Source organism: Vulpes lagopus, chromosome 3 (genome assembly GCF_018345385.1).
Source record: "Vulpes lagopus strain Blue_001 chromosome 3, ASM1834538v1, whole genome shotgun sequence".
Taxonomy (NCBI): Eukaryota; Metazoa; Chordata; class Mammalia; order Carnivora; family Canidae; genus Vulpes; species Vulpes lagopus.
Window position 1 is genome coordinate 99,220,324 of NC_054826.1, and position 17,598 is coordinate 99,237,921.

At 51.3% G+C, this 17,598-nt stretch overlaps 2 protein-coding genes across 2 annotated transcripts in view; both read right to left on the reverse strand.

The window, feature by feature from the left end:
* On the reverse strand, positions 1-3,720 carry BHLHA15 (basic helix-loop-helix family member a15). The gene is made up of 2 exons (XM_041748759.1): positions 3,667-3,720; positions 1-3,072 (listed from the first exon to the last, which is right to left on the reverse strand). The coding sequence occupies exon 2, from the start codon at positions 3,017-3,019 to the stop codon at positions 2,456-2,458; it is 564 nt and encodes a 187-aa protein (XP_041604693.1). The 5' UTR covers positions 3,020-3,072; positions 3,667-3,720; the 3' UTR covers positions 1-2,455.
* Positions 3,721-4,989: 1,269 nt separating this feature from the next.
* Positions 4,990-17,598, reverse strand: part of LMTK2 (lemur tyrosine kinase 2) — an 83,494-nt gene continuing 70,885 nt past the window's right edge. The window contains exons 11-14 of the mRNA XM_041748088.1: positions 13,649-16,631; positions 10,254-10,386; positions 9,741-9,983; positions 4,990-8,810 (exon numbers count right to left, since the gene is read on the reverse strand). Of these exons, the coding sequence (XP_041604022.1) occupies positions 8,782-8,810; positions 9,741-9,983; positions 10,254-10,386; positions 13,649-16,631 (3,388 nt within the window). The 3' untranslated portion in view covers positions 4,990-8,781. The remainder of the gene's footprint in view (positions 8,811-9,740; positions 9,984-10,253; positions 10,387-13,648; positions 16,632-17,598) is intronic.

The window sequence follows — 17,598 nt, forward strand, 5'->3', positions numbered from 1 at the left end:
TGAACGACATGCTATTTTTTTTATTGCTACATTGTGATTAGAATGCACAGCTCCCCATGAGTGTCCAGCCTGGGGCGCAAGTAGCAGTCGTGCTAAAATCTTTCATTTTTATGACACAGCATTGGTTTCATTAGTACGCTGAAGGGACCATTAGGAGAAATCAAAGCAAATCTGGGTCATTTAAGAAACATTTTCACCACAATTACAGCAAGGGCACTGGCCATTCAGTTCCAGTGTGTTTTCCCACACAGAAAAGTCCCAAGTTCTGGTTTCTCAGGTCCAGGCTGTGGGGTCTCGGCCCTCCAGAGCTCACATGGGTCTGGTCAGCAGGTGGGTACGAGGCCTGGGTGTGAGGCCGGATGGCAGGGCCCTGGGGATAGCGGTTCGCTGGTCTTAAGAGTCCTTGCAGGGCAGGGGGGCCCAGGACAGGGGCGGAGGGTGCAGACCCAGCAGCAGGCCTCACCAGCCTGCCCCCAGACCTTTCCTCTCCCCTGCTCCCCATATTTAACACCCGAAGCTCGACTTTGTGACATGGCCACAGGGTGTGCAGATGCCCTCTGGCCACAAAGGAAGAAGGACCAGACATCTGGGCCCTGGTCACCCTCTGGGAACCAGGTGCTAGCTTGGGACAGAAGGTGCTGAAAGCTGGTGGTGACCCACAGACCCTCCCACCACCCTCGGGCTTTGGCGTGGTCTCCCGGACAGAGCCTCTGCTGGGCTTTCAGCTTGGTTTCTCAGTTCATTCAGCAATTTTAGCGGTGCACCGGGCTCTGCTCTGGCCCCGGCTCAGCCAAATAAGAGCCACGAGGTCTGCGGGCCTTCTGTTGTGTTCCAGCCGGCAGGCCCCCCACAGGCAGCGTGGGCCCCCTCCGTGCCAAGCTGGACATGGCCTCAGCCTCAGCTCCTGAGGTGGAATGTCCTGACGACCGACCTGCCCGAGTGGCCGTCTCTGAGGGGCAGGCCAGGAGCACCTGTGGTCCCCACCCGACCACGCTGAAGGAGGGCTGAGGCCCGACCAGGCCTCCCAGGGCCGCCTTCCAGAGGGCCTGGCGTGGGGCCTGGGGGTGGGGGGTGTCCAGCCAGTGTCTCACTGGGAAAGAGGACTGACCGGTAACGGCTGTTCCGAGGGCCGCTGCCGCCTGCTATCCTTGAGGCTGACGCGAAGTCTGGCAGTGGATTGAGCATCTGGGGCCGGGACGACCAGGGTTGGGAGGGCGAGCCAGCCCTCCACTGCGGCAGCCCTGCTCCCATGCGGCTCGGCCCCCCCAGGAGGGGCTTGACCTCCCCCCCCCAAGGCCTCCTCGAGGTCTGGCTTCATCTGCCAGGCCAACTCCACCCTCACCTCGGCCCTTGTCAATGGGGTTCCTGCCCGAGGCTGCCAAGGTTGCCTTGTGCCCTCCCCATATTGGCTGCAGGTGTAGGCACAAGGGAGGAGAGATGCCAGGGGGCATCAAGAGCAAAGTGGCCAAGCCTGTCACCAGAGAAGGAAGCTTGCTTGGCCTGAGGCGGCCGGGGACCTGCCAAACTGCCCAGGCCCGCCCTGACGGAGCAGCAGCCGGTGGGGGAAGGGAGCTCTCACCACCTCGGGCTCCTTCCCACAGAGACACCGCAGGGCCCTCAACTCCGAGCCAGACCCGAAGGCACCGCAAGCTCTGTCACACTGCCCTCTGCCACTTACATGGCCCCAGCGACAGGACAGCAAGCAGCAACCCTGGGCGGGACTCGGAGGGAGGCTGCTGGGGGAGCCGTGGCTGGAAGCCTCCCTCCCAGACCTGCCTCCAGCAGCCCCGCCGTGCCAGGCCGTAGGCCCTCAGGCCTGGCTCAGACCCTCCAGAGTCAGGACCCCCACCCCTAGGGGGAGGGAGGCGAAGATCCCAGCCGCTCCTCCTGCCCAGCTCCCTCTAGGATTAATTCTAGATAAACGGATTCGTATCTCTAGGGGTTCTGGGGTGTCTATCGGACACATGCTGAATTCCACACATCAATCATCTCAGCTTAGCCACACTCTGTGGCTTGGCTTTGCTGCATGTCTCAGTTTACCTGAAGGAGGAGCTCCCACGGAGGATGGAGGAGGCCCCTTCCTGGGCCTGGGCCTCCGCGGTTGGCTGGGGAAAACTTACCCAGGCTGACCTTTCCCTGGATTCTCCCCCTGCCTCAGGAGGGAGCTGGGAATGAAGAGAACTTAGTTACAAAGGCCTGTCGACTGCGGCCTCGTCAATTAGAAAGCAGGTCCTGGGAGCTCTGCGGAGGTTTGGGCCTCGTGCCGCCCGGAGCCGTGGCCGCCACCAGGCCACTCGCCAGTCTTGTCCCCTGGGGGGGCCAGGATGGGCTCCCAGGAGGCAGCTGAGTGTCCAGGGAAAGCGGGGGCCACTGGGGCCATGTCCGTGTGGGGTGTCCCCACCAAGCCGGGGCTCTCGGCACAGAGGCGGCAGGGCCGGGAGCGATGGGCCGGGCGCTAGGAGCCCTCGCGGAAGCTGTGGATCTGCGTGGAGTACCTGTGCAGGTGGCCCTCGGGCTGCGGCTCGGCGGCACCCAGCGCGCCCCCAGCCGCCTGCTGCTGCTGGTAGTGCTGGTAGAGCTTGGGGCCCGGCCCGTCCAGGCCTGGGAGGCGACCGCTGGACATGGTCAGGATGGTGGAGGTCAGCGACTTGATGTAGTTCTTGGCCAGAGTGAGCGTCTCGATCTTGGAGAGCTTCTTGTCCGCTCGCACATGTGGGATGACCTCCCGCAGAGCCTGGAAGGCGTTGTTCAGCTTGTGCATGCGCTGCCGCTCCCGCTCGTTGCTCTCCAGCCGCCGCTGGACGCTGCTGTCCCGCCGGACCCCCGGCCCCGAAGTCCCCGGCCGTCTGCGTCCCCCCTCAGCCCGTGCCACCTGCGCCCGCGCTGTCCTGCTCCGCAGACCCTTGGCCAGCTCTAGCCCCGAGCCCTGCTGGGGCCTGTCAGGGCTCTGTTCCCCCGCGGTGGCCTCTGTGGCCTGCGGTGGCACCCGGCGCCTGGGGGGCCGGTTCTTGGTCTTCATGGCTCCAGGCTAGTGATTCTGGCAGGTGGCGGCTCGGAGGGAGGCCCTGGGACCTGGAATCCAGAACACAGGCCTTGTGGTCGCACGGCAGGCTGGTGGATGCTTAGGGTGCCCGGTGGACACTCAGAGCAGCCGGGCCCGGCAGCCCTCTCACTGCCCGATGGCAGCAGACCACTCGGTGCACAGCGACCCCAGGGTCCTTCCCACTCACTCACACATGGAGCCCTGGGCCCGACCCTGCCATTCCCGCCTGAGCTCACCCAGGCCCCTCCGACTTCTCTGACCTGCTGCCCCCTCTCGACTTGACATGCACTGACCCTGGACGTCCCGGGCCCCCTGCTCCTCGCTGCCCCGAGCTTAGGTGGCCAGTGACACCCTTCTCAGACCAGCCAGCGCCTCGGCGGGACGCTAGCTGGGCGCAGGGTCTGCCTGGGGGCGCTGCCCGCGGTCGTCACTCACGCAGGGAGGACACTGGACCCAGAGTCGCTGTGGACGCGGGGCGGCTGCCGCGGTCCGTGGTGGGCAGCGCCAGCGCCTGCCTCGGCCCCCCGCCCTACCACGTGGGTGCCCCCCACCCCCGACCCACCAGGTCCCGCCCTCGGCACTCTCCCCTCCGCCCCACCGCGCTGCCCCCCACCCCCGCTTACCTGGCGATCCGCAGCCGCACGCGCCGGGCTGCCCACGGGGGACAAGGACACGTCGCTTTAGCCGCCTCGGGCGGGGCTGCGGCTGTATGTAAATGAGCCCGGGGGCGGGGCCGGGGTGGGCGGGTGCGCGCGTGTCCCTGCCAGGCGGCGGGGCGGGGCGGGGCGGGGGCGCACCTGCGGGCGGGGCACCCGGCGCTCCCCGCCTGCCCCAGAGGCCGCACCTGCCCGCCGCGCACAGCCCGGCCTGGAGCCCATTCGGCGGAGCGGGAGACTGAGGCGCCTGCGGGCCGGCGGGCGCGGAGCGAAGCCCTGGGACCGCGCCCGGCCGCCGCACCTGGCCTTGAGGTGAAGGCCCGGAACACGCGCAGTAGCCCGGAGAGTTGGCGGAAAAGCCATTTTGCGATGATAACACTAGTTTCTGAAAAGGGCCGCAGCCCCCGGGGGCTCCGAGGGCTCCCCCCGCGCTGCGCGGGGCCGGGGCGCAGGTCCAGGGGCGAGTGGGCGGAGCCCCGCGGAGCGACGCGCGGCCTCCGGGGCGGTCACCGGTCTTCCGAGGTCTCCACCCGGAGAGGGGCTGAAGCTCAGACCCTGGCTTCCACCCACATGCTCGACTCAGTCGCCGGCCTGCCTGCCTCAGCTTCCTCACCTTCCACAGCGTGACAAAGGGTTGAAAGCAGCCTCTGGCTCAGGGGTGCTTCCAGGCTGCTGGCGGGCGCCTGCAGCCCGAGGTCCCGGAGGTCCCGGAGGTCCCGCGTGCGCTGGGCCTCCCGCCCCTCGTGACCCGCAGGATCAGGGGCAGCGCTGAGCTCGCACTTTCCAGACGGGCTCCCAGGGCGGTTCGTGGGCTCCATCGGGCCCCCGAGGGTCTCAGGGGGGCTGGTGTGATCCAAGTCGGGGTCAGCCTTACTCAGGAGGAGGCTCCTGCGCTGGGCCAGGGGAGCGGAGGTCCGCTGGGGCAGAGAAGGGCTAGGGCTGAGCAGACCAGCCTCTTGGTTTACAGCTCATCACAGACTGTATCTCAGAAATTAAAATGCTCCTCGAACTCAATATAGGCTTTGAATTACAGATACACTTTGAGGCGGCACAAGCACTATGTCTCCAAGTTCAGTTTTCCAGTGATTATACAGACTTTCATGTTCTCAGGAGAGTGGGGGTTTTAGCTCATGTAAAAAGGCACACAATCTCGAGAGACCCGGGGAGTGAGTGCCCCTGGCAGGGCAGTGAGTGTCAAGTCACCCACCCCTGGCCTTGCACAACAGGGGTGGGGTGGGGTGGGGTGGGGTGGGGTGGGAACACACGAAAGAAACTGCAGCCACAGAGTTTATAAATATATAACTATATTTATTTTGAATATTAAATAGTTTTTAAATTACAAGCAATTTATTGAATCACACTATGCATCAATATACAGTAAAAATCTTACAATTTAAAAATGTACACAATTTAAACTGAAAGTTCATTAGCTGTGATATTGCCGTGAACCTCTCACAACTGTGTTAAAGCACAACAGGGAAGCCGTGTGGGTGTGACTGCCCCATGGATCTTCTCTTGCAGGCGGGATTCAACAGTGGATGCACGCACCAGCCCATTGGTAAGGTCTGTCTGCATTTGTGTGAGCCTGAACCACCTAGTTCAAGCCATTAGGGTAGCAGGTTGTTGGTAATTCAATACTGTCTACACACCTTTCAGAATTTATCTGTGTACTGAAGAGGAGTTTCGTTAATAGCCAAAACTGGAGCCAACCCCGTTACTATTAGGAATATTGTTTATGAGACTGAAATCTGAAGGAACTGTGCCACCCATTCTTATTTTAAGGCTACTTCTCATAAGGCTACTATTCTGAAGCCCTGATCACCGAAGCCCAACATTTGGAGCCTAACACTAGGTTCACCTCTGGAATTTCAGATGATGGGCTGAGTAGGGTAAAACCAAGAGCTGCCTCCGTCGCGCCCTGGGCCCTCAGGACAGAAATGCAGTAAGTCACTAACCCTACAAGTACCCTATGGAAAATATGAATACAAGGGAGAGGTTTAGAAAGGCGTTTTACGGCAGCAAGACATACAAAGACTTTTCTAAGATAAAACTCACTTCTATAGAAACAATCGCCTGTACATTTAAAAATAGAATGAATGCTCTGTTTTCAATTTAGCTTTGTGGAGCTTCTTCACCCTTAAGATGAATGGCTTCTTACCCAGACGCACAGTCCTTCCAGAAGGATTTGGGGAGCACTGTTTTTTTTTTTTAATTTCTTTTTTCTTGCTTATGACAGGATCATTTGATAACACAAATTTAACATCTAGTAGGAAGGAAATGAAGGTTATTCTTATTATAGGATTTAAAAGACGTAAACTCCACCAGAGTAGCACTAATTAAAACCTGATAGATTCCAAAGAAGGCCAGGAAATACCACTGTGAATCAGGTATTATCAACCTCACCCATATTTTCTGGAGATTTCCACTGATTTCATTGCATAACTTATTAGAACAAGTTCGGTCTGAAAATCCACTATTGGTAACCAACGTAGTTAAAAAAAAAAAAAGAAAGAAAAGAAAAGAAGAGAGGAAAAAAAACCTGACTTGAACAAAGCACATGCTGACACTTCAAAGATGGGCTGAAAATTCTAATCTACATAATTGGTTTCCTGTGTATTGCTTGAGATTTCAAAAGAACATATTGACTCACATATTTATTATAAATATAAAATCTTCCCCACCATGCAACACCACAGTAAGATTTACTACTCCAACCCACCCCCCCAACTCAATGTATAAAATGCTTTCTTTTGGCAATTAATCATGACAGCAAGATAGACCTAAAATAAATTAAAATGGGAATTAGTTTGTTAAAATCTCCTTAATCATAGTGAAAAAGGTACAGCCCCCAAATATCAGTAAATTGATCCCAGGCTGATTACACAAGAAGACTATATATTCTATGGATCTGCTTGACTTTAGTCATTAAATCTGAACTCGTTATAGTTTGAAAAAACTTGTATAATTATCACCTCTCATGTATCTCTCACAAAGACTGATAGATGTAAAAATTCAGGAAACTCAGGAAATCTTCATAGCAGGAAATTCAGAGTTATGACAATTTTGGCAAAATCACCTTTTAATGCCCTATTAACTTTTTCTTGTCCAGTCTGCACATCCCAAGGCCCTGCTGTCCTGGCTGTGCTTCCTGCTCACACCAAGTGGAAGGTAGAGGAAGCTCTTTCTCCATTCTGAGTTCTTGCTCTGGATAGTTATTGCTAGTATAAAAAGTGAGTGGAGTGAACCAGAATTGATAATAAAGGTCATAACTGACTTTGTAAACTCTAGCCAGTATACACAACTGCATCTCACATGAGGACCAGGGTTGCTTGCTGGGACTTCTATCACGCAGCCCCAGTGGGCCCATGTTATGCTGGAGTCGGGGAAACAAATCAGCACCGGAAAACATTTGGGGTGAAAGGCCAGTGTGTGGTGACCACAGACCTGATGCCCGACCCCGGTATACACGGCTTCATGGAGGACATGCCAAGCCTCCTCCGGCACATGCTGCTCTATAGCCCCTGGAAACTTCCTGATGTCAAAGCAGAATCATGGACTGCAGAATGAGGTCAGCTTTATCACAAACGCCCAATTCCTGGCAACATTAGGAGGTTGTGTGGGACACACTCGGTCCCTTTCAAGGCAAAGGGAGAACGTGGTGCTTAATGCAGAAGGGAAGGGTCAGTGCAGATGAGTCCCAGGGCCATGTCTCGGTGTGATGGCCACATGTGGCTGCCTAAGGTCCCAACCAGGAGGACGTGCTAGCTGTGCAGGCTCCGTCATGTCCCTCGTCCCTCCTCCCAGCTGCAGGATGTAGTGTATCTCCTTGGTTACAGAGACCAGCCGCCGTGGGCCACGATGAGAAGTGGTTCTTCAGGGAAAATTCAGCTCTGGAGGTGATTTAAAAGCTCAACGCCTAGTGTGTACAAACAGAATGAACTCAAACTGTCCTTGGCAACCAGAGCCCTGTGCGGGCAGCTTCTTCCTCAGAGTTCTGTACCATCTGAAGGAAGGAGTTACGTAGCAGCCTGTGCTTCCAAAAACCAAGCAGAAGAGCCGACTTTGAGGGGAAGTGGCACAGGGGCCACAGCAGAACTCGGCCCAGATGGGGGCACTCGGCTCCTCAGGGAGCGGGCAGGAGACCTGGACACTCTAACCTGAAGCTGAGCTCTGCGGTGAACCACCTGTCAAGTTTCTCAGAAGGGTTTAAAAAACTGGGGAGCAGGGTGGGAGAATCACACGGAGGGGCTGCAAGACCCTTGAGCTCCTCAGAGAAGCTGTGCTTGCTACAAGGAACCTGCGTCATAGAAAGAGACAAACGTGTGTTCATTCAGTCAACAGAACAAAGCAGTCTTTTTGGACTCATCAAAAATATTTCCTATAAGAACAAAAAACACTAACCTTCGGAATCATTTATCATTTACGAAAAAGTACCATATGTACAATTCCAACAATTCTAGACAGCAGAACACTCAAAATATTTAAACTTTACAAGTACCATGCAGAGCAAACAAACTATAAAACAGAAAAAAAAAAAATCAAACTAGTGGATAGCACCAGCTTGACCTGCCTTATTTTCCTTGAATAATTTAAGATTCTGTACAATATCAGGTACTCTTAGAACATTTATCCACAGTGCAATTACAGAAAGCAATTAGTGATTTCTTTAGAAATAATAAATATGGCTCACTGGTGCCCATTCCCATTGTGCGCCTCTGGGCCCTCATGCACAGAAGGATGCACAGGTGCAGAAGTGGAGAACACCCCACATGGAAGCCAGAAACAACCCAGAGCCTACAGTTCCCCACACACCAGAGCAGGATCGACGCTCCCCAAGGATGACCAGGGCACGAGCACTTCTGGCGAGTGACAGCGGCCACAGGGCCTCCCCAGCTGGGCTTCCCACCATGGGCACAGAGCCAGCCGACTCCCTTCCAGCCTCCTGAGTCTCTCTCTTGCGCCGCACCCCACTGCAGCTGTGCCCACTGCAGCGGACGTGGAGGGGATATCACTGCTGGGCTGCGGTGCAGGAATGCCGCCCTGGGGGAGCAGCCTGGGACTCGGGAGTGCATCCACATCCACCTAATCCTTTTCTCCGTCTTCGCTGCTTCCTATTTAGGGGAGAACAAGCAAAGCTAGGTTTGTGAAGTGATTGTCAAAGATAAAAATAGTTTAGACAGCATCTGACCTGCGCTACAGAAAAAAGGAACTGAGAGTGTGGCTGCCCACCACCTGCTCCAGCTGCATAGCTTCCTGTGACAGCGGCACCTGCCAGACTCTGGCAGGCTTTCGCACACACATCTGCTAAGCTCGCACGCGGCTCAGTGTCAGCGCTTAGGGCACAGGAGAAAGTCAGTCCTGATCTCTGACAGATCTCTAAGTAATGGGCATTATCTAATCAGCACAATTCAACAGAGCACAAGCACAAATGAAAGCGCTTTATGTTTCATAGTTAGTATTTGAACGGCAAACTTCAAATCAAAAAATGTACCTATTAACATTTATCTTCCAATCTGGTTATGGGGAAAAAAGGATCCATATGTTTAGATAATAGCACTTCAAATGTGCCCTGCCTGTGACTTCCCACCTAGGCCTCTGCTATCACACAAGACCAAGACTTAATGGCAAAATCAATATTCCCAGGGAAGAGCCAGAGCACATTTGGGCTAAATCCCAAAATCTCGGGCCAAGTGTTTTTAAGAACGGCTTCTCTCTGGGGGAAAGAAGCGGGGAATGGGGGATGGGAGGAAGGGTTGTGGCAAAAGGGAAAAAAAGGAGAAAAGAAGGTGGCAGACATCCTGGAGCAAGTGCAGGGACCTGGAACCATGCTGCCACCAGGTCACCTAACCCAACAGGGTCACGCGGGGACACCTCAAGTAGCACTCAGCTTGTGGAGTGACAGAGTCCTACACGTGGATGTGGCCCTGAGAGCACACTCTTAAGACTGTGAGAGCATTCTAAAGAACTTCTGTACAATCTACTCTGCAAACACTAAGAAGGTACCAAGTGAACAAGCATTCAACACACAGCCCTCCTCTCACCTCCTTGCTCAATGTCTGAGTCTGTAAGATGAGTGAGGGAAAAGCTGGCGATGTTGGCAGGAGAGATGGAGAATCTGGAATACGGCGGGGTGTGAGGCCAGCTCTGTTCCACGCTCCGGGGTGGCGGAGGTGGTGAAAAGTACTTGGATGTCTGAAGAGAAGGCTTGGAACTAAGAAGGTTACTTGTTGTCTTTGACATGAAAGGGTCCGGGGAAAAGTCATCATCCCATTCAAAGCCTCCACCTGAAAGTAAAAATAAAAACCAGTTCTCCTTTTATGACTTCATTATAAAGAACAGGAAGTGGGGTGGGGGGGTCGGGGGTGGGCAAGCACACAGGCATGTGCTGCTGACCAACCAAAATCAACTTGGGTCTGAAAAATGGCAGAGCTGCTCCCAGGGGTCGTAAGACAGTCATTTAAAGCAATCCATGATGTTAACCTCCAGAAAAATGCACCTTATTCACAATGCACTGTTTTTAGTTTCTTTTCAAACCCATCAATGAGGTGAAGTACCTTCTTCATCTGTTGAGCTTTCCGAATTTATGCACCTGCTCAGATAAGGAGAGCCTGAGGATGGTGCTGGGCTGTTCAGCTCGGGGCTGTGTGCATCCCCTCCGCAGTGCCCCAGCTCTTTGGTTGGGGTCTCCTGAAAAGCCAGAGAGAAATTCCCGTCAGCAAAGGCCCACTGCTGTAGGTGTGGCAGGTTGGCACCATGTCTGACTAATGGAGGGGCTCGGGGCCTGGGAAAGACACAGTAGGAACACACAGACAGACCTGCCTCTCCCACCGAAGCAACTCTGAAGCCCAGGCAGAATGCATGCAGCAGCTGCTGGAGGCCTCCGAAAAGTAAATAGTAGCAGGCAGGCTAGGGAAGCATGCCAGAACTCAAGGTACACCAGGGCAGCAGTGGATCTGCTGTCTCCCCATGGCCCCTGCCTCAACAGCTCCTGCCCTGGACCCAGCACAGCCTGACATCCAAAGTGGGCACTGGGGTGGACAGAGAGAGCTCCAGAAGCCCTTTGGTTCTGGTTCTGAAGCAGGCATGGGGTCTTCTGACACTCGGGAACTGGTGGGGGGGTGGGATAGAACTCCAGACTTTCCCCCTCCATTCTCTTGCTCCCTAGCCTCCAGCAGTCCCAGGATGACAGACACCTATATGCTGAGGGAAGTGACCTCCCTCTCCCCCTGGAGGAGTGGAAATCCCAAGACAGTGAGAAGAAGCCCGTTGCTTGTCTTCCTTTCTGCCCAGCCACTGCACCAGCTATTTAGCTGGAAGGGGCGGGGGGGCAGGCCAAGACATGGGAAAGTACCAGGGATCCCATGGTGAGGGAGGAGCTCAGGAAAGTGACCCCATCAAGTTCATGAGCTCCTGCCTTACCTCTGACCTGAGCATGGTAGAGCTGACTCTCAACAGCACAGCAAAGCTTTAAGAACTGAACTGCCGGGTGGCCACTGCCAAGATCCATCCTGGCCAGCAGGGGGCACGTACAGAGACCAGATTCAAATAGTACAGCAAGGGGGGACCTCACCCACAGAAAGACGGGGAATCTGTGACCTAAATCCCAATGGGCCAATGCCTGCTAGAACAAAACTATCACCGTTCTCCTTAGACTCTAAACAAGACACAGAGTCACGGAACACACAATGGATACAGTCTAAAATCAGTCTACATACAAAGAATCAGGAAAACTTCAATTCCCAGGGAAGAAGAAAATCAAGAAATGCCAGTGTCAAAGTGACACACATGCTGGGGTTCTCTGAAAAGGGTTATTATGAAAATGTTCCTACAAGCAAGGGCAAATGTTCTTGACATGAACGTAAATAGACAAAAGTCTCGGCAAAAGAAGATAAAAATGATAGCAAATTGCAAATTTTAAGAGAAAAATACAGTATCTGAAACCTAAAAACCCCATGGATAGACTCAATATCAGAATGGAGATGACAGAGAGTTTGAAGGAGATTAATAGAAATGATCCAATCTGAACAACAATGAAAACTGAAGAGCGAGCCAATGGGTCATACACAGCAATCTGACACTGGAGCACAGCAAAAGAAAGCATTTGGGAAAATAATGGCTGAAAAGTTCTTGAATTTGGTGAAAGATATAAAACTACAGTTTCAGGATGTTCAGCAAATTTGAAACGGGGTAAACTCAAGGAAATCCATGCCCATAATCAAACTGCTAAGAAGAGAAAGAAATTTCGCAAAGAAAAAATCTTGACAGCAATTAGACATAATACCAAGAGAACTGTCAACTCAGAATTCTATATTCAGAGAAAATATCCTTAAGGAATGAGGGGAACTAAGATAATCCGTTGTCAGTAGGTTTGATTTAAAAAAAGAAAAAGCTTCTTCAAACAGAAGGGAAATGATACCAAAAGAATCCTGGAACATCAAAAATGAAAAGAGAGAAACGGTAAGGACTGTCTGGGTAAACAGAACCTTATTTGTCTCCTCTCGAGTTTCTTAAAATATATTTGATAACTGGGAGTAAAATGCAGAGCACTATCTGATGGGGCTTTGGCGTCTGTGAGCGGAATACACCAGATGATGGTAATAAGGTTTCTGCATTCCACCTGAAATGGTGGAGTGCTGACTCTAAGTTGACTGTAAAAAGTGTAGTATAATCCCCAAAACCACTATAGAAACTACACTCACAGAAGATACACAATAAAAATGCAATAGATAAATTAAAAGGTCACACTAAAAAATGCTTAAATTACCACAAAGAAGACAGGAAGGAGGAAACAAGAACCCAGAGGAACAGAAACAGTGATCAAAATGCCAAAATTCAAACAAGACTAATTTTACTGAATGTAAAGGGCCTAAAACCATCAATTAAAAGATAATTTTTTTCAGAATAGATTTAAAAATCTCTTTGCTATTCACAAGAAACTGATGTTGAACATAGAGATATACGATTGAAAGTACAAAGGCGAAGAAAGATATCTCATGCAAATACCAATCAAGAGAAAGCTGGAGAGGCTACATGACTGTCAGACAAAGGAATACAGAAGGACATTACATAAGGATAAACAGGTCAGTTCAATCTTTTCAAGAAGATCTAGGGATCTTAAATGTGCATACAGCTAACAACAGAGCCACATAACAGAGGAAGCACAAACAAACAGAAATGGAGAGTTCAAATCCACAACTGCAGTTGGAGACTTCATTTCTTTCTCACCATGGGAAGAACTCGCAGCACACAGAAAAATCTGCAGCCGTGTAGAAGAGCTGGACACTACCAACCATCCAGACCTAACCGACTGGCACGTTTTTTCAGGTACACACAGAACATTCACCAAGACAGACCATGGCCTGCCTCAGAAACAAACCCCTGTAAGTTCAGAGGAACCGAAACCATACCAAATATGTGCTCTGACTGTAACAGACTTAGCCTACAAGTCACTTAACAGATAGAAGAAAATCTCCAGCCCTAGATTGTAAAGAGGCTGAAGTCGGAGCTCACGGAGCAGTTCTCAACAGGCACAGGAGGGTGGGAAGGCTGCAGACTCCACCACTGCCCAGTCCCAACCCACAGAGACGGAGATAGCCAGCACCCCTGGGGCTGCCTGTGAGCCATGGACTATTCGTTGGCACCTGTGTGCTGGCTATTGCTGCCTACTGCTGGATTATAGAAATCTGGTCTGTAAAAGGGAACTAATTTCAGTAGGACTCTGCCAGGAGACCCAGAAGGGGCATCCACGTCTCCTTTCCTTAACAGGAGTTCCCTGTCCAAAATACATTTCTGCATATTCTTGGAACTATAACCAACCCCAAATTCTTATTTATGAGGAATCATAAAATAGTTGACGGCCTCAAAACGGCAATCAGGAAAACAAAGCACCCTCTATTTCCTAACACACCTTGGAATTTCCTAATATGGCAGTTTAGAAGTTAACCAGTACCTGGTCAAACAGATAGACTGTGACATCATCAAAGAATGTCACTGCCTTCTTTTCCTTTTTCCAGTCATCTGGGAGCTGCTCAATGGCAACAGTGGCTGAGGGTTTCAACAGGCTCCGTAAGTGCCGCCCATCCTCATTGCTGAGGATCACAGGCACAGGGTGCTCAGTCTCATCCTCTGACTCGGAGCTGAGGCTGTGCAGGTTGAACGCCCGCAGGTCCTCGTCGGAGTCGTCACTGTTCTCATCTTCCTCGTCTGCATCAATGCCATCCTCAGAGAGGTCAAGCATGCCTGACACACCAAGTTTCCCCAGGTATTTCCCTTCAATATCTGGCTCCTTCAACTTGGGGCCCTCGGCATGGCCACACAAGGACTTCTCCACCGTCAGGTCTGATGGGCTGCCAGAGCAGAGGGTGGAATTTGTGAAGGCGAGGAGCTCGTTGGTGTTGGTTCCAGTGGAGGTGAGTGTGCAGGGGCACTCCTCTTGAGCCTCAAAGTCATCGCCACTGCTCAGCTCAGAGTTCAACATACTCAAGGGACTGCCAGCCTTGTCTTCAGAAGCAGGTGTCTGCTTGGAAACATCAGTTGGTGCTGCGTCCAAGGTTTCTCTCGACTTCAGGTGACTGGGATCTTGTGAGGCAGGGAGACAACTTTGGTCTGGCTGGCAATAGTTGGTTTCCGGGCAACTGTCCTTGATGCCAGGACTGTGCTCTGGAATGACTAGCTCAGGCAGGGGAGGATCCGTCACCAATACCAAGGGTGAGGCTGGGGGTCCTGGGACCCCCTCAGACTTCTTATCAGGCTCAGAGTCATTATCTGAGAAGTAAGCAGAGTCTCGGTATGAGCTTTGAGAGCCAGGTGCAAAAGTCTGCGAGGTCACTTCTGAACCTCTGTGGCCATCAGCTGCATCTGAGATGACGATGACCGGTTTGGGAGGCAAACTACCATGACTGTCATTGCCCACTGTGGTAGCCTCTGAGGCTGAGGTGCCGTCGGGAGCAGGATGCAGAGTCCACTCAGGGGACTCTAAGTTCTCTGTCTCGTAGCCACTGTCTGCAGGCTTATCAGGGGGCAAGAGTTTCTGAGGCGTGTGAGAGCTTAAAGAACCCAGTAAGGCTTCATGGACATCCACTGAATCCAGAGAGTCTGGGGTATCCACAGACTGTTCTGAAGTTGGAATGGGTGTTGACAAGCTGTCTTCTAAAAGGCTGTCTTGACTGGTCGAGTCTGATGAGAGGGCAGACACCAAGCCCCCCTCCTTTGTGGCATCTTTACAATGCAGCTGACTCAAAGTCTCCACAGCTTCCACGTTTTTCTCCAGCAGGCTATTACTGTGATGGTCTTCTGAAAGGGTCTGGTTTTGTAAGTTCTGTCTCAATTCTGGAAGACTACTTCCTATACTCATCTTATTGGCAAAAACGTCATTAACAAGAACCGAGTCACTTTTGGTCAGTCTCAAGGCCTCCTGACTTTGGTGGGTCAAGTCGTGAGACCTGTTGCCAATGCCACATGCTTTGGCATCAGTGGAGGGAATTACAACTGTGATGGTGACAGAGTCTGGTTTGATTTCTTGGCAGAGACAGTCTTCATGGATACTGACATCTGAGTACGTGGGTTCTCCCTGCTTCAGGAGCGGATCTGGAGGTACATAATGAGGTGTTCCTTCTGTTTCAAGAGAGGTAGGAGGTACCTGCACTTCTGGGGAAGACTGTGGTGAGGTGTTTAAAGTGTTGTCCTTGAACACACCACCTGTATCTTCACCCTTTGTGCTTAGGTTTTCCTGCAACAAAGAAAAGCCTGGTTTATTTTCAGCAAACTTAACTTCAAGATCTAAAGAATTTCTACGTGGAGTTTCTAATATTGTTTCAGTGAAACCAGCATTTTTAAGTTCTGTTTGAAGATCATTTACATGTTCTTTGCTAGACAATGAGTCTTTTAGTAAGTTTTTCTCTTGAAGAAATAAAAAGTTTTCTGACAATTCTTGAACAGTCAGTGGATCAAAATTATCTTGGTGCAAAAGGTTTTCTGATAAGCAAAGAGGCTCGCAGTCAAAAAGCTTACGGGGCTTTTCTTTTTCAAAGTGGCACACTGTTACTGACTCTCTGGAGGCATCCAGACTTGAACTTAAAGCGGTTGGCTTCAAGTCCGTTTGAACTCCGTTTAGTTCCATTAAATCAAATATTTTTTGGTGACTGGGTAGATCCTCTGATTTGTCCAGATCATTAAATATACTGTTGAAAGGGCTCTCAGGACCCCTGGTAACATGTATGTCCTCAGGTATGCTGGAATCTTTGGGGTCTGTACTGCTTTGGAAGAAATCTTCATCCGTACTTGACTCTTCAAATTCAAGATTCCTGAGTGTCAGAAACTGGGACGTCTCATCACTTATCTTCTCTGGGTTATCCATCTCAGTTGTGAGCAGTGCCGGCGGGTAATCAAGCTCCAAGTTGCTACCACTTTTTTCTTCCAACTGGATGTAATAGTCGCTTCCAACAGAAAGGTTGTGGGCATCAAAAACAGGAACCACTCCGGGGGCCCCACGGGGGACATCCTGGCCACTGTCGTCTTGTTTCCCTGGTCCAGGATCTGAAAGTGAACTCTCAAAAACCTCAACTGGAAAGAAGATGCTCGTGTAGGACAAGGCTTCATCTGCGGGTCCCCGACCGTGCTCGTCAAAGTGGTCATGCTTAGCTGCCTCCCACACATACTCAAAGCTCAGGCCCTGGCTGGTCTCAGTTACAGTGAGGACTTCCTCCATCTCTCGACCAAGCCGATCTCTGGCAAAATGGTCGAGAATTGGGAATGCAGCATTACTTGAAGTGTCTCTGCTATTTGTATTTGGTTTAAGAGCATTCCACTGTTGTTCAAAGTCGACTTCTGAATCCCTTTGGCTTTGCATCCGTAGGTAAGTGAGCAATCTATGCACGTCCTCAGCTGCTGGTCTCTTGTCTGGTGACAGCCAGCAGAACTGTAAAACTTCATACCTAAGTGACAATGGAGAGGTAATTAATGGACTGATGAAAAACTGCTTTAAAATAAGAAAGGGCGGCACCTGGGTAGCTCAGTGGTTGAGCATCTGCCTTTGGCTCGGGATGTGATCCCACGGTCCTGGGATCCTGGGACTGAGTCCCTTATCAGGCTCCCTGCAGGAAGCCTGCTTCTTCCTCTGCCTATGTGTCTCTCATGAATAAATAAATGAAAATTTAAAAAATAAATAAATGATTAAAAAATAAAATAAGAAAGGACTTCACAAGGACTCCTAAGCCAACTCAACACCTCAAAAGTTTCCATGCTATAATCACTGTCGACCACATGAAGGAGCTCAGTTCATGGTGAAAGAGGAAATGAAGAAATATAAAAATGTGGCCTACTAGTTTTTTATGTTCCAGGACATTTCACAGAATCAGTGTCTATCATTTGTTCTGGTGTTTATCCAGTGACTTAGCCCCAGAATTTAGAAATAGTTTTAACATGATCTCCTCTTTAAAAAATTACCACACATGTTCTGTGCAGTAAAGAACACACTTGTCTTACATTTTCAGATTTACTCACTTCATTTTGTAAGACTTCTCAGAGACAAATGCTGTTGTAACTAATCTCTCACTATTTCCCCCAATAAAAAGTAACACTGTGATCTTATGTAGCACATGGTTTCCTCAGATCAGAGAAGAGGCCGAAAGTGGAGAGAAGCAGTAGAAAACGAAGTCCACAGAGGCAGCAACCAGGAGCTAGGTCTTCGAGGAGTTGACTGAAAACAGCCAACACCTTTTTTTTAAAAAATGATTTTATTTATTTGAGAGAGTGAGCACGAGAGAGGAGAGAGAGAGAATGAGCAGAGGGAGAGGGAGAAGACAACTCCCTGCTGAGCAGAGCCTAATGCAGGAAGACCCCAGGACCTGGGATCATGACCTGAACAGACACTTAACCAACTGAGCCACCCAGGTGCCCCAC